Raw genomic sequence first — 15,266 nt, forward strand, 5'->3', positions numbered from 1 at the left:
TATATATATATATATATATATATATATATATATATATATAATTATATACATATATATTAGTACAAAGAAATTTCACAAAAAATATTTTGTATTTAATCATATACTCTGTAAAGGTCTAATTTTTGAATAATATGATTTTATTTATATGTGAAAAAGAGAAGTGATGCTATCACTCATTTACAAAATGCTACTATGCTATTATAAAATCGAGAATAATCTAGTTTTCATGCGTATTCAATATCAAATTCTTTCTCCACTTTCCTTTTTCATTATTATCTTTATTTTCTGCCTATAGATATTAATGTTTTTTTTTTTCGTAATAGCATACTTTTTTGTCGGATGTAGAGGTAGAATTGTAGAAATGATTATATCTTCGCATTTAAAAGGTTTTATCTCTTCGGCAATTATTAAGAAATATTACATGAGCTATTTTAGCGGGAAAAGTAGATGCGTTTTGTTTTTCATTCGATGTACTTATAAGCTTTCAAGAAATAATGGATTTGAATAGTCGGCGTACAATTACGATTGATCGAGGGAGGACTTGCGCTTTATCGTCTTTCTCCATGATTATTCGGAGAGCGACGTTTTTATTGCGCATTTTACTAGCCTAAGTTTGCATTCGCTACGGTGCATTGACATTTCGATAGCCATCAGTTCGTAACCTACAGTGATTGTTGTGGAACGATGAAGCGCACAAGTACCATCAGTCGCCCAGTCGAAATTGGCCTCCGTTTCATCGGTATGTGGCCGGATTCGGCCTATGCAACTCTTTATTGGTTGTTTTATATGGCGACGATGGTGATAGTGCAATATTATCAGTATACATATGTTTTTACGCATTTTGATCTGAGTGATATTTCGCTCCTCATGGATTGTCTCAGTCTTACTCTGGCATACACTCTCGCCTTTCTCAAGCTCTTTGTTTTATGGTGGAATCGCCGGTAAGACGTATTTTATTAGTAGATGTAACTAAAAACAAATAATAGCGATTTCGACAATAGGCTACGTCTCTTATTAATGAATAATTTCGACGAAATGAAAATCAAATTTATCATTAGTACCACTGCTGGTATTTATAGTCAGTTATTTATAGTCGTAAATTTAAGATCGTCTTAAGATGTCATAAACCAATTATTGGCCGGTATTCATAGTCATCTTATATTTAAGATCCATACGTAATCTTAAGATGTCATGAACCAATCAGAGCTTAGTTGCATTTTTAGATTACTTAAGACAGTCTTAAAATAAGAATGAACTATTACTGAATACAAAGTAATATCAACGTCTTAAAATATTATAGGATAACTTTGTAATAAGGACGGAATATAAACCGATCCATGTTCGATCTAAATAAAATCAAATGTGTATTTAAATATTCCTTTTGTCACTTTCTTTGAAGAAATTTAATAATATGTACAATACTCGATATATAAGCTGCTTCCTGCAGGACATTTTATTATATTGTAAAAGCGATGAATGAAGATTGGAAAGAGTGCGTTATCAATAATTCGTATAAATCCACGATGATGAGCGTATCGGATCTGTCGCATCGCTGCACAAACGTAATGATTAGTATCAACGCCTTAGCTGCCTTTTTCCTTTCAATTGGCGAGCACTTGCTTCAATCGATGGGCGACGTCAGTGGAGTTGACAATAATTCTCGGGAACTTCCTATAAAGATGGAATTCCCTTTCGATGTCAGTGAATCTCCTATTTTCGAATGTTTTTTAATCGGGCAATTCCTTTATGAATTAGTGTTGGCTTCTATAGTTGGTATGATGAATGCGTTACTCGTTTCATTGGTGAGTTTCCTTTTCGAAACTATTTTTATGTACGTCTTACAATAGTATTTATTCTTTATCTATTTTTATTGCTTACAATTATAATAGTATCCTGCATGTGATTTGACGTTTTAATTGTTCCGATTTATAGATACTTCATGTAAGCGGACAGATTGACATTATACAACAAGATATAAACAAAATTTCTAACAGCAAATACGATTCCAGTTTATCGTTAATTGTTATTAAAGGCCTTATTTATAAACACCAAAAGATTATTACTTTGTCAGAAAATGTCGAAAACTTATATACTTATATTGCATTAATGCAACTTTTATGGAATACTTTGGTCATCTGCTGCACTGGTTTTGTGATTATAATCGTGAGTAATGGCTGTGAATGTTATTCTGCACTTTCAATGAAGAATAATTCTTCGTTGTTCTATTGCAGACCATTGGTACCAACGCTAATGCAACAACTTCAATCAAATCTGTGAGTTTTTATATTGCAATCACTCTAGAAGTTTTTATTCTCTGCTTTGCCGGAGAATTTTTGAGCGCTAAGGTTTGTGAAGAATTTCATATATAAAAACTTTCTTATTTTTTTTTATTAAATTAAAAAGTTCATTTTTATTAGCAAATATTAAAAAATATGTATGTTTGACTCATGAAAAACGTTATAAAAATTGTCGATTATTTGTCTATTGTATCTCAATATCTCAAATTGCATTTATCCTATTTTTAGAGTAGGTCAATTAGCGATGCGGTGTATGAGTCACTTTGGTATAATATGCCACCGACAAATAGCCGTATTTTATTATTTATGATATTAAGATCGCAAAAACGATTGACGATCACTGCCGGAAAAGTTGTAGATTTAACTTTGGAAGGATTTACGAACGTAAGATGTAACATTATAAATGTTACATTTTTTGACATGCTGTATTATTCATTTCTAATTTATTTTTACAACTTTCTAGATTATGAAGGCATCAGCTTCTTATGTATCTATATTAAATGCGATGTATTAAGTTCAGAATGACGTCTGTCAGTTGCTATGTATGTATATTCAATATTGCTTCAGCTGCAATAATTTTATCATTGTTATTCTTGGTCAAACAACATTATATAAGAAGATGTAAGATTACTTCAGTATAAGTTATTTGTTATGAATTCAATGAATTATTTTTCTATGGTAACTATATATCTATTTTAAACATATCTATGAAATGTTAATTCCTTTATATCAATTTTTTGTTTTTAATTTTTATATTGTTACTAAATATTTCAGATTTAAAAAAAGAAGATACGATAATGCACTTTATAATATCACCAAAAGTTTATCCACGTTTTTACAATATTACACATTTACAATATTATATGTTTATAAATTTTTTTTCCAAATTATAGCTGTACTCACTGATTTCACGATTTAAGTTTCTTTTTTTTATTAGTATAAAAATATAATAATTATTAAAATAATATATATGTATGTACGATTATATTTTACTTTTGTAATTATCTTCCATACATCTAATTTCTTTTATCGGAAATATAAAACTTTTTGCGCATATCTGTGGCATACATGTATTTGTGTATTATAACGTTTTTGTTTTGCATTTATAAACAGAATTATTTGCTATTGCTCTCTTTTAGTCTTTTAACAAATTGAACACAATATTTATGTCTTCTAATTTGTTATCAGTATTGTAAAAAAATGTATCAAAGAACTTTGATATCAATCCTTTTTCTCTTATGGAAAATCAATGTCTTTTTGAAAATCAGTAATGAAAGCAATGCAGTATATAATAATAAAAATAACTTACATTTCTACATACTAGCCTTTTTTCGAGACTTTTAATATAGAAGAATACGCCGACAAAGTTTGTTATTTTCTCCACTGTTGTAACTTTAGAGGTCTTCGCTTTTACTAGAAGCGCAATATATGAGGGAAAAAACGAAATTAGTGAGATCGGTATTATGATCACATTTAATAGCAATAATAAATTGTTGTTTTTCATTTTTTTCGTTCGGTAGCCTTGCGCATTTTTTTTTTGATGGATATAGATAGACATAAAACTGTCTCTTGAGACAGAACGTAGTTTCAAAGTAATTACCCGTTATTGTACACTATACTAAAGTGTTCACTAATTCAGAAGAAGTAGACATTATCATATTTTTTTCCCAATCGGTATAAGCTATAAGCTTGCATTAGATAATGCAATGAGAACGTTCAAAATATAATTACAATTGATTCACGTTCAGAATTCCTTGCGGTCTTTCAACTGCGATTATTTAACGGTTTAGCCATTACGTGAAGCACATTGGATAACATGCAAGTGTTTTTTTACGCACTAATATCCCCGTATTATTGTTGACTATTTAATGTACGTCGGTTATCAAAGAGCAATGAAGCGTGCAAATACTATTAGCCTGTCAGTTGAGATCGGCCTCCGTTTCATCGGTATGTGGCCGGATTCGGCTTATCCGAATCTTTATTGGTTTAGCTACATGACAACAATAGCCATAGTGCAATATTATCAATATACATATATATTTGTACATTTTGACTTGAATGATCTTTGGCTTCTCATGGACTGTCTCAGCCTTACTCTAGCATACAGCCTCGCCTTTCTCAAATTACTTGTTCTATGGTGGAATCGTCGGTAAGATGTGTTCTTTTGCTAAAATGATGTAGAATATATCTATATCTAATAAAATTATGTTGGTTGTATAATTTTGACACGCGAATATGTGGATGAAAAATATATGTTGTACCTTGAATCCTTAAAATCATGTATGAATAATAATTTTTGTGATTACATTACACATGAAGAAATACGTCCTACAGGATATTTCATTATATTGTAAAGGCGATAAATGAAGATTGGAGAGAGTATGTTGTTAATGATTCGTACAAATCCACGATGATGAGCATGGCAGATCTGTCGCGCCGTTTTGCAAATGTATCGTTCAGTATTTATGCCTTCTCTGCTTTTTCTCTATCAATCGGCGAGCATTTGCTTCAGTCGATGGACGATCAATTCGGCAATAGTTCTCGAGAACTTCCTATAAAAATGAAATTTCCTTTCGACGTTAGCAGATCACCGATTTTCGAATGTTTTTTAATTGGACAATTTCTCTATGATTTGGTAATAGCTTGTGTAGTTAATTTAATAAATGCATTACTTGTTGCATTGGTAAGTATACAATGAAATTTGAAGAAATATTTGTATTAAAATATTTGTATGATAGATCTGTTATCTGACCGATCAGTCCGACCAGTTCAAATTAATATTGACATACTATGTATTACTTTGGATAATTAGATATTATTTTATATAACTTATATGGATTATTTATTTCGTAACTCATATAAATTTATCTATATATTTATAGATACTTCATGTGAGTGGTCAGATCGATATTATGCAACAAGATTTATTTGAAATTTCTAACAAAAAATACGATCGCAATACGTTTCTACCCGTTATCAAAAGTTTTATTTGCAATCATCAAAAGATTATTAGTTTATCAGAAAATATTGAAAATTTATATACCTACATTGCACTAATGCAAGTTCTGTGGAATACATTGGTTATGTGTTGCACTGGTTTTGTAATTATAATTGTGAGTAATGTTGATCATTTCTTCACATTTTAGATTCTTGGCATTCTTTTCTTATCTCATTGTAGATCGTTCGTAGTGGCGAAGATATAACAAATTTGATCAAATCAGTGAGCTATTACATTACAATAATACTAGAGGTTTTTGTATATTGCTTTGCAGGAGAATTTTTAAGTGCTAAAGTATGTAAAAATATTTTTATTATTTTTTAAATATTTTAGATATACATTATGAATTTTTTATTTATGTGTCAAACGATGTTATATCGGTGATAATTAACTGTATTTCGTATTTTAGAACTATTTTTACTATTAGAAGTATTGAAATATGGAAATCGACTTCAACAAAAAATATTTTTATGTTTATTATTATTCGGAAACATTTTAAACATTTTCAGCATTACTTTGAACATTTTACATTTCATTTATTTCCAGAGCAAATTGATTAGCAACGCAATGTACGAGGTACTTTGGTACAATATGCCGTCATGCGATAGTCGCATTATACTGTTTATGATATTAAGATGCCAGAAACGATTGACAATCACTGCAGGAAGATTTATAGATTTGACTTTAGAAGGATTCACAAGTGTAAGATTTTATGTAAATGAAATTTTTATTTAATATAATTTCTTATATAATTTTATCAATGTGAATAATCTTTTTTTAGATTGTAAAGGCTTCTGTCTCTTATATATCAGTATTAAATGCGATGTATTAAAATCATAAAGTGTTAGACAATTAGAACATTTCAGTCTTAAATAGTTTCATTAGAGGAAGATCGACATACTTTGTTTTTAAAAAAATGTTTCTTAAACAAAAGGTAAAAATAAAACTTTAAATACACAAATACAAACTAAAAAATGTCTTCTATTAGATAATATAAGCAGTTTGTATATATGTTCCGTTTGTAATTTTGTAATATTTAATTTTTTCATAAAATAAGCAAAAATAAACTGAATAAAATTGACTCCAAAATTGATACAGTGGGCAATAATATAGTTTATTCCATACATTCAAATTCTTTTTTTGTTTTTACAAAAATCTCTTCATTATAAAATATACAAGTGAATGTATATAAGATTTTCCAAAATCTTTTCACTTTGATATAAAACATTTTTTATGTGTATTATATTATGTGAATTATATGTATTTATTTTATGCTGTTCTGCAAGATGCAAATATGTAACGCAATAGTTTTTCAAGGGTTTTCCCATATATGTACTATTGCTTTCAATTCCGATAGAGTTATTTGACATTATAAAATAACATTATAAAGATTAAGTTAGCTCATGATTTTTTCACAGAGACGGGTGTGCCGATTTACACTGCACATTAATTTTATATTTAAAACCACATTATGAAAAAAGAAAGAAAATAATATAAATAAAATTGATTTGAGAAATTACAAAAATTTAAAACAACGTAATATTATTAATAATATAGTCACTATTATTTAAATTATGCGATTTACAAAAGAAAATTGTAAGAATTTTATTTATTTATTTTTTATGTATCCATAGAATTCAGTTTTAGCTGATTTCGTAGAAACAAGCCATAAATATATGAATTACGTTTACATTTTTTTAATTAACTAAAATCATGTTTTTATTAGTAATATTTTATTAGTAGTATTTATTAGTAGTATTAATAAAGTGCAGTAATTAGTTTCTGAGAAAGAAAGGGATGTCGTTTTAGTGGTATGTCAGTATTGACAACTTTCCGCCATATAGTAGTTAGTCATCATTATTAGTGATTGAATGAAATTGCTCAAATTACCAGTAAAGTCATATAAAGTCATTATAATAAAATTATTTTTTACGATTTCATAAAATTATATTTTATTAATGACAATTAATTGAATACGAAGAAGCTTACTTGAATAAAAACAGTTAGGTATTTACAAGAAAAAAAGATATGCGAATATATGAATTTTAACAATAATATACGTAACATTTGTTTTCTATTATTATTAAATATATCTTTAGACAATTTTTACTTTATAAAAATAAGATTTTATTTTAATTATTCAATATCTATTTCTCCTTTTTTTTTATATTAAAGTGCTGTATATTTATTATTAAATACAATTTATGTCTTCAACGATTATTTATGTTCTTATATCGCATGCTGGCAATTTCATTTTTCTTATCTTATTTCTTTAACATCTTTATCAAAATTACTTTTGGCTATAGAAAAACACGTAAGCGGAACAAAACATGAAATAATATTTAAATGGCAAAAAATGATAGTAAAATCAGACGCTTCTTGGATGTGTCAGATATTTCAGTATAATAAATGCTCTATTTTGCTCTTTCACATTGCATTTAAAAATCTTGCAAAGATTAACGTTTTCATTTCTTCTTTTTCTGTTGGATGTAATTGAAATCAAAATTTTTTTTTAGCTAAGTTAGAATTCATTTTTAAAACAATTGTATACATCATACAACGTCTGAATTATTCTGTTTCAGAAAGAAAAAGAACATCATCACTATTTTTGCTTTCAATACCAGTGACTTTTCAAGAATTAATGCGATGAGTATAATTACAATTGATCGTTATGATTTGCTTCATTGTCTATGTTATGGTTGTTATTCAGTTATTACGGAATTATACTTTGTCTTCATCATGCAAAGCATACAACGTTTAAGTGTGCTTTTTATGCTTATATATCTATATTAAATGTGTTAAGTTCAGAATGACTTCTGGCAGTTGCTATGTATATTCAATGTTGCTTTAGCTACAATAATTTCATTAGGTAATTGTTATTTTTAGCCAAACAACATTAAATAAGTTACAAGAGAAGATATAAGATTACTTTAATATAAATTATCTTTTATGAATTTAGTGAATAATTATTTTTCTATGGTAACTATATAGTCTACTTCAAACATTTGTGTAAAATGTTAATACTTTTGTCTCAATTTTTTGTTTTAACTTTTAATGTATTATTATTAAATATTTGAGATTTAAAAAAGAAAGTGTACGATAACGCACTTTATAATAACATCAAAGCTTTATCCATGTTTGTAGTATTATACATTTATAATTTTTTTTCAAATTCCAGCTCAGTACTCACTGATTTCTCGATTTATGCTTCTTTTTTTATCAATATAAATACATAATAATTATTAAACTAATATATATATGTATGTTTTTTTTATATTTTATTTTTGTAATTATCTTCCGTACATCTAATTTCTTTTATAATTTCGGAAATATAAAACTTTTTGCGCATATATGTGGCATACATGTATTTGTGTATTATAACATTTTTTGTTTTGCATTTATAAACAGAATTATTTGCTATTGCTCTCTTTTAGTCTTTTAATAATAAATTAGACATAATACTTGTGTCTTCTAACTTGTTATCGGTATTGTAAAAAAATTTATCAAAAAACTTCGGCATCAATCCTTTTTCTTTTATGGAGATTCAATATCTTTTTGAAAATCAGTAATGAAAGCGGTGCAGTTAATATAGTCGAAATAACTTACATTTCTACATCATAGCTTTTTCTCGAGACTTTTAATATAGAAGAATACGTCGACAAAGTTTGTTATTTTCTCCACTGTCCTTTAGAGGTCTTTTTTTTACTAGAAGCAGAATACATGAGGGGAAAAATGGAATTAGTGAGATTGGTCTACGATCACATTTAATAGCAATAATAAATTGTTGTTTTTCATCTTTTGATTGTGTTCGGTAGACGTCAAGACTTTGCGCATTTTTTTTTTTATGGATATAGATGGACATAAAACTGTCTCTCGAGATAGAAATGCAGTTTCAAAGTAATTACCCGTTGTACACTATACTAAAGTGTTCACTAATTCAGAAGAAGTGGACATTATCATATTTTTTTCCAATCGGTACAGCTATAAGCTTACATTACATAATGCAATGAGAACATTCGAAATATAATTACAATTGATTCAGAGTTCCTTGTGGTCTTTCAACTGCGATTATTTAACGGTTTAGTCATTACGTGAAACACATTGGACAATATGCAGGTGTTTTTTACGCATTAATGTCTCCGTTTGTTACTAATTTAATGTACGTCGATTAACAAAGAACAATGAAGCGTGCAAATACTATTAGCTTCTCAATTGAGATCGGCCTCCGTTTCATCGGCATGTGGCCGGATTCGGCTTATCCGAATTTTTATTGGTTTAGTTACATGACAACAGTAGCCATAGTGCAATATTATCAATATACGTATATATTTGTACACTTTGACTTGAACGATCTTTGGCTTCTCATGGACTGTCTTAGTCTTACTTTAGGATATAGCCTCGCCTTTCTCAAGCTTCTCGTTTTATGGTGGAATCGTCGGTAAGATGTGTTCTTTTGCTAAAATGATGTAGAATATATCTATATCTAATAAAATTACGTTGATTGTATAATTTTGACACGGCGAATATGTGGATGAAAAATATATTTTTACACTTTGAATGAAATCATATATAAATAATTTTTTGATTACATTATACATGAAGGAATATGTCTTGCAGGGTATTTTATTATATTTTGAAGGCGATAGATGAAGATTGGAGTGAGTATGTTATTAATGATTCGTACAAATCCACGATGGTGAGCATGGCAGATCTATCGCGCCGTTTTGCTAATGTATCGTTTAGTATTTATGCTTTCTCTGCTTTCTTTTTATCAATTGGTGAGCATTTGCTTCAGTCGATGGATGATCAATTTGGCAATAGTTCTCGAGAACTTCCTATAAAAATGGAATTTCCTTTCGATGTCAGCAAATCTCCGATTTTCGAATGTTTTTTAATTGGACAATTTCTTTATGATTTGGTGATAGCTTCTGTGGTTAATTTAATAAACGCATTACTTGTTGCATTGGTAAGTATATTATGCGATTTGTAAATTAAAATATTTGTATGATATCTGTTAACAGTCCGATGCGATCTGTTCAAATTAATATTGAAACTACATATTACTTTGGATAATTAGATATTACTTTATATAATTTATATGGATTATTTATTCGGTAACTCGTATTTATTTATAAAATATTTATAGATACTTCATGTGAGTGGTCAGATCGATATTATGCAACAAGACTTATTTGAAATTTCTAACAAAAAATACGATCACAGTACATTTCTACCTGTTATCAAAAATCTTATCTGCAAGCATCAAAAGATTATTACTTTATCAGAAAGTATCGAAAATTTGTATACCTACATTGCACTGATGCAAGTTTTGTGGAATACGTTGGTTATGTGTTGCACTGGTTTTGTGATTATAATTGTGAGTAATATTCATCATTTCTTCACATTTCGTATTAGGTAATGATGTTCTTTTCATATTTTATTGCAGGTCGTTAGTAGCGGTGAAGATACAACAAATTTAATTAAATCAGTGAGCTATTACTTTGCGATAATGCTAGAGGTTTTTGTATATTGTTTTGCAGGAGAATTTTTAAGTGCCAAAGTACGTAAAAATATTTTTACTATTTTTTAGTGTTTCAGATATACATTATTGATGAATTTTTTTATTTATGTTGCATCAAACATTATTTGACTATATATTATGTAATTTGTATTAATATATTATGTAATTTTAATTTTTTAAACTATTTTTTTTTTAAAGATATTTGAATGGAAATCTACATCAAAAAGTATTTTTAAGTTTATTAATACTTGGAACGTTGTAAACATTTTAAACGTTACTCTGAATATTTTAACTTTCATCCTATTTCCAGAGCAAATCGATTAGCAATTCAGCGTACGAGGCACTTTGGTACAATATGCCGCCAAGCGACAGTCGTATTATACTGTTTATGATATTAAGATGTCAAAAGCGATTGACAATCACTGCAGGAAGATTTATGGATTTGACTTTAGAAGGATTCACAAGTGTAAGATATTATGTTGTAAATGAAATTTTTATTTAATATAATTCCTTACATAATTTTATGAATTGTGAATAATTTTTTTTTAGATTGTAAAGGCTTCTGTCTCCTATATATCAGTATTAAATGCAATGTATTAAAATTAGAAAGGTATTAGACAATTAGAACATCTCAGCCTGAATAGTTTCATTAATAGTTAGTCATCATTATTCTTGATTGAATAAGGTTGCACAAATTAGCAGTCATATAAAATCATTTTAGTAATGATAATTTTTTACGATTTTGTAAAATTGTGCTTTATTAATGACAATTAATTAAATATGAAGTATATTTCTTTCTTAAAGTTATAAAAACTATTACGTATTTGGAGAAGAAAAGATATGTGAATATGTATGTTAATAATAATATACGTAACATTTGTTTTCTGTAATTATTAAATATATCTTTATAGATAATTTTAATTTTATAAAAATAAAATCTTATTTTAATTATCCAATATCTGTTTCTCCTTTTCTTCATATTAATGTTGTACATTTATCATTAAATACAATTTACGCTTTTGACAATTACTTATGTTTTTACATCATATACTGATAATTTCATCTTTCTTTTCTTGTTTCTTTATCGTCATTATCGAAATCACCTATGGAAAAATCTGTAAGCGGAACAAAATATGAATTAATATACGTATAAGTAAAAAACTCAAAATGACAGTAAAGTCGCTTCTCGCAGATATGCCAGATATTTTACTATATGTCAGATATATACTACTATAATAAATTATCTATTTTTCTTTTACTTTTACATTTAAAAATCTCGCAAAGATTAACGTTTTCATTTCTTCTTTCGATTCTTTTTCTGTTGGATATATCTAAAGTTAAAACTTTTTTTAGCCAAGCTAGAAATTTATTTTTAAAACAATTTATATTATTACAACTTTTGAACCGTTCTGTCTCAGAAGGAAAAAGAACATAATCGTTGTTTTATGTTTTTAATATCTGTGAACTTTCAAAAATTAATGCAATGAGTACAATTACACTTCAGATCATTACGATCTGCTCTTCATCATCTATACTATAGTTATTATTCAGTATTACTTTGCCGTCATCACGCAAAGCATATGATGTACTTTTTATGCGTGTTGTGACGGTTTTGTTGTTTGTTATTTTTAAGAAAATGATAACGTTGATTCTTAGCCAAGATTGACCTTTGTTTTATCTGTATGTGACTGACTTATCTGAAGCTTGAATGATTCATCTGTATGACAATAATTCAATAGTGCAATATTATCAAGATGCATTTATATTTGCATATTTTGATTTAAACAATTTTTGGCCCAGACAATCTTCGTCTTATTCTGGGGTATGGCGCTTTTCTTAAGCTCCTTGTTCTGATATAGAATTGTCGGTAAAATGCGTTCTTTTATGAAAATGATAAAAGCAGAAAGTATTTATATCTAGTGTTAATATAATTATACTTTAATATAATTTTATTGTTATTAATGATTCGTATAAAAGTCTACAATGATCGTGATGGCATTATTGATCCGTTTTGTTAATATAACATTCAGTATGTATGCTTTCGTTGCTTTTTTTGTCATTTAACGAGCATTTGATTCAATTAATGAACATTAATTTTTGAATGTTTTGTTTATTAATTAGACAATTTTTTTATGATTCGCTGATAGCTTCTTAAATTTAGTTAGTTCGATAAATAATCCATTATTTGTTATTAACAAATATACACTGAAAAAAATTCTTTAAATAGGTATCAAAAATCGAATAAATATTTATTTTCTGTAAGCAATTAGTTCCATTGATACTATCTAAACAAATATTTGTTGAAATTTCGTAAAAATTTTTTTTTATAATGTAATATAATGTTATTCGAAGAAATTGTAAAATTTCAATGGTTATTTGAATGTTTATTTATCAATAATCCATTAAAAATAATTAACATAAATACAATACGACCTGTTTGAATTAATATAATATTAAGATAAAGTATTATTTTAAATAATTAAATATTATTGTATACAGTTTGTATAGATATTTTATGTGAGATTATGCAATAAGACTTAGTTAAAATTTAAAAATAACAATCTCAGCACATTTCTACTTGTTACCAAAGGATTCAAAAATTTATTACTTTATTGAAAAATGTAGAGAATTTGTTGCATTGATACAAGTTCTGTAGAATATGTTGGTAATGTGTGGCACTAGTGATTTTAATTGTAAGTAATGTTGATTGGTTTCTTAGTTTTTGATAATTTTATTCTTATCTTATTCTAAATGAGAAATAATAATGGAATCGACATCGAATCAATGGATCGATTCGACATCGAATTAACATTAAATGCAATTAAAATTAGAGAAATTTTTAATGATTGGAATTTCTCAACCTAAATAGTTTTATCAATAGTGAGTCGTTACTATTATTTATTTCTTGCAAATTTTGAGACATTTAAGTATAAATTATTCTTAATAAATTTATCGAATAACTATGTCTTATTGGTTTACTTATTATGGTTTACTTTTACTATATAAATTTTTTATTTACAGTTTATTTTTTAGTTAAAAAAAGTTGTTAGATAGTTAAAAAAGAAATTGCATACAAATAAACGTTTTAACAACACTATAATAAAATTTCCTTTCATATATATATCTTTAGAAAATTTTTGTTTAAAAACAAGGTTTTGTTTCTATTACCTAATTTTTGTTATCTCCTTTTGTTTTATATTACAAATGCTATATATTGTATTGTAAATGCTATTATATTTATAACTATATATTTATAACTAAATATTATAATTTGCGTCGTTTACAATTGCTGCCGTTTTTACATTGCATGCTGGCAAACTCACTTTTCTTTAACTTCTCTATCGTCATTGTTCTGACAGCACTTCTGGCTGTAAAAGAAAACATTCTGCGAAATGGAACAAAATGTTAGGTAATACATAAATAAAGGGCAAAAAATAGCAACATTAATCGCTTCTCAGATATTTTATAACAATATTTTATCAGATATTTTACTACAATAACTTCTTTGTTTTTCTCTTTTTTCTTGTATTTATGTTTTACAAACATTGACGTTTTTATAATCTTTTTTATTAGATACAACTGAAATCAACATTAGAAGCTAGAACATTTAGAAGCTAGAAATTTATTTTTAAAATAATTATGTGCTATCATGCAACTACTAAATTATTCGTTACCTCAGAAGGGGAACTTCAGAACGAGCATCGTCATCGTTTTCGCTTTTAATACTCTCAAGCTTCCAGGAATTAATGCGATGAGGTGTAATTACAATTGATCGTTGCTACTTGCGCTTCATCGTCTTTGTTATAGTTATTCAGTATTATACTTCTGCCGTTATTACGTGAAGCATACAACGTCTGTGTATGCTATTTTTACGCATGACGTGACTGTATACTTTTACCATTTAATACTTCTGAAAAAGCGATGAAACGTACAAGCACTATTAGTCGTTTGGTCGAGTTTGGTCTTCGTTTAATTGGCATGTGGCCGGATTCGGCTTATCCGAATTTATATTGGTCTATGTATATGACAATGCTAGGGTTATATCAATATTTTCAATATTCATACATTGTTACGCATTTTGATACAAGCAATCTTTCAATTTTAACGGATTGTCTGGGTCTCGCCCTGGCGAATACGTCCGCTTTTCTTAAATTATTTTTTTTGCGATGGAACCGAAGGTAAGACTCTTCGTTTTAACATCTGATTCGACAGAAATAACATTGAAGATGATTATTATAAGTGTTGAGAGAGAGAGAGAGAGAGAGAGAGAGAGAGAGAGAGAGAGAGAGAGAGAGAGAGAGAGAGAGAGAGAGAGAGAGAGAGAGAGAGAGAGAGTAAGTAAGTAAGTAAGTAAGTATATATATATATATATATATATATATATATATATATATATATATATATATATATATATATATATATATATATATATATATATATATATATATAT

General features: G+C 27.4%; 3 protein-coding genes across 3 annotated transcripts; all 3 read left to right on the top strand.

Moving 5' to 3' along the window:
- The first annotated feature begins 684 nt into the window (after positions 1-684).
- LOC105626651 (odorant receptor 82a-like) lies at positions 685-2,811 on the top strand. Its single transcript, XM_012207945.1, has 6 exons — positions 685-941; positions 1,448-1,802; positions 1,933-2,163; positions 2,232-2,345; positions 2,526-2,681; positions 2,761-2,811. The coding sequence occupies exons 1-6, from the start codon at positions 685-687 to the stop codon at positions 2,809-2,811; spliced, it is 1,164 nt and encodes a 387-aa protein (XP_012063335.1).
- Positions 2,812-5,353: 2,542 nt separating this feature from the next.
- LOC105626478 lies at positions 5,354-6,127 on the top strand. The gene is made up of 3 exons (XM_012207778.1): positions 5,354-5,410; positions 5,842-5,997; positions 6,077-6,127. Exons 1-3 carry the CDS (start codon positions 5,354-5,356, stop codon positions 6,125-6,127), a joined length of 264 nt encoding a protein of 87 aa, XP_012063168.1.
- A 3,349-nt stretch (positions 6,128-9,476) lies between these two features.
- On the top strand, positions 9,477-11,416 carry LOC105626652 (odorant receptor 82a-like). Its single transcript, XM_012207946.1, has 6 exons — positions 9,477-9,733; positions 9,913-10,261; positions 10,442-10,672; positions 10,742-10,855; positions 11,127-11,282; positions 11,366-11,416. The coding sequence occupies exons 1-6, from the start codon at positions 9,477-9,479 to the stop codon at positions 11,414-11,416; spliced, it is 1,158 nt and encodes a 385-aa protein (XP_012063336.1).
- The last annotated feature ends 3,850 nt before the right edge of the window (positions 11,417-15,266 follow it).

Source organism: Atta cephalotes (assembly GCF_000143395.1).
Source record: "Atta cephalotes unplaced genomic scaffold scaffold00005, whole genome shotgun sequence".
In the NCBI taxonomy this organism is placed as follows: domain Eukaryota; kingdom Metazoa; phylum Arthropoda; class Insecta; order Hymenoptera; family Formicidae; genus Atta; species Atta cephalotes.

Excerpts from the sequence above, each read along its gene's own strand:
- LOC105626651 (XM_012207945.1), top strand. The coding sequence starts at position 685 with ATGAAGCGCACAAGTACCATCAGTCGCCCAGTCGAAATTGGCCTCCGT. Across the intron at positions 1,803-1,932 it reads ATGCGTTACTCGTTTCATTG|ATACTTCATGTAAGCGGACA; the intron begins GTGAGTTTCCTT and ends TCCGATTTATAG. Across the intron at positions 2,682-2,760 it reads CTTTGGAAGGATTTACGAAC|ATTATGAAGGCATCAGCTTC; the intron begins GTAAGATGTAAC and ends ACAACTTTCTAG.
- LOC105626652 (XM_012207946.1), top strand. The coding sequence starts at position 9,477 with ATGAAGCGTGCAAATACTATTAGCTTCTCAATTGAGATCGGCCTCCGT. Across the intron at positions 10,673-10,741 it reads CTGGTTTTGTGATTATAATT|GTCGTTAGTAGCGGTGAAGA; the intron begins GTGAGTAATATT and ends ATTTTATTGCAG. Across the intron at positions 11,283-11,365 it reads CTTTAGAAGGATTCACAAGT|ATTGTAAAGGCTTCTGTCTC; the intron begins GTAAGATATTAT and ends ATTTTTTTTTAG.
- LOC105626478 (XM_012207778.1), top strand. The coding sequence starts at position 5,354 with ATGCAAGTTCTGTGGAATACATTGGTTATGTGTTGCACTGGTTTTGTA. Across the intron at positions 5,411-5,841 it reads CTGGTTTTGTAATTATAATT|AGCAAATTGATTAGCAACGC; the intron begins GTGAGTAATGTT and ends ATTTATTTCCAG. Across the intron at positions 5,998-6,076 it reads CTTTAGAAGGATTCACAAGT|ATTGTAAAGGCTTCTGTCTC; the intron begins GTAAGATTTTAT and ends ATCTTTTTTTAG.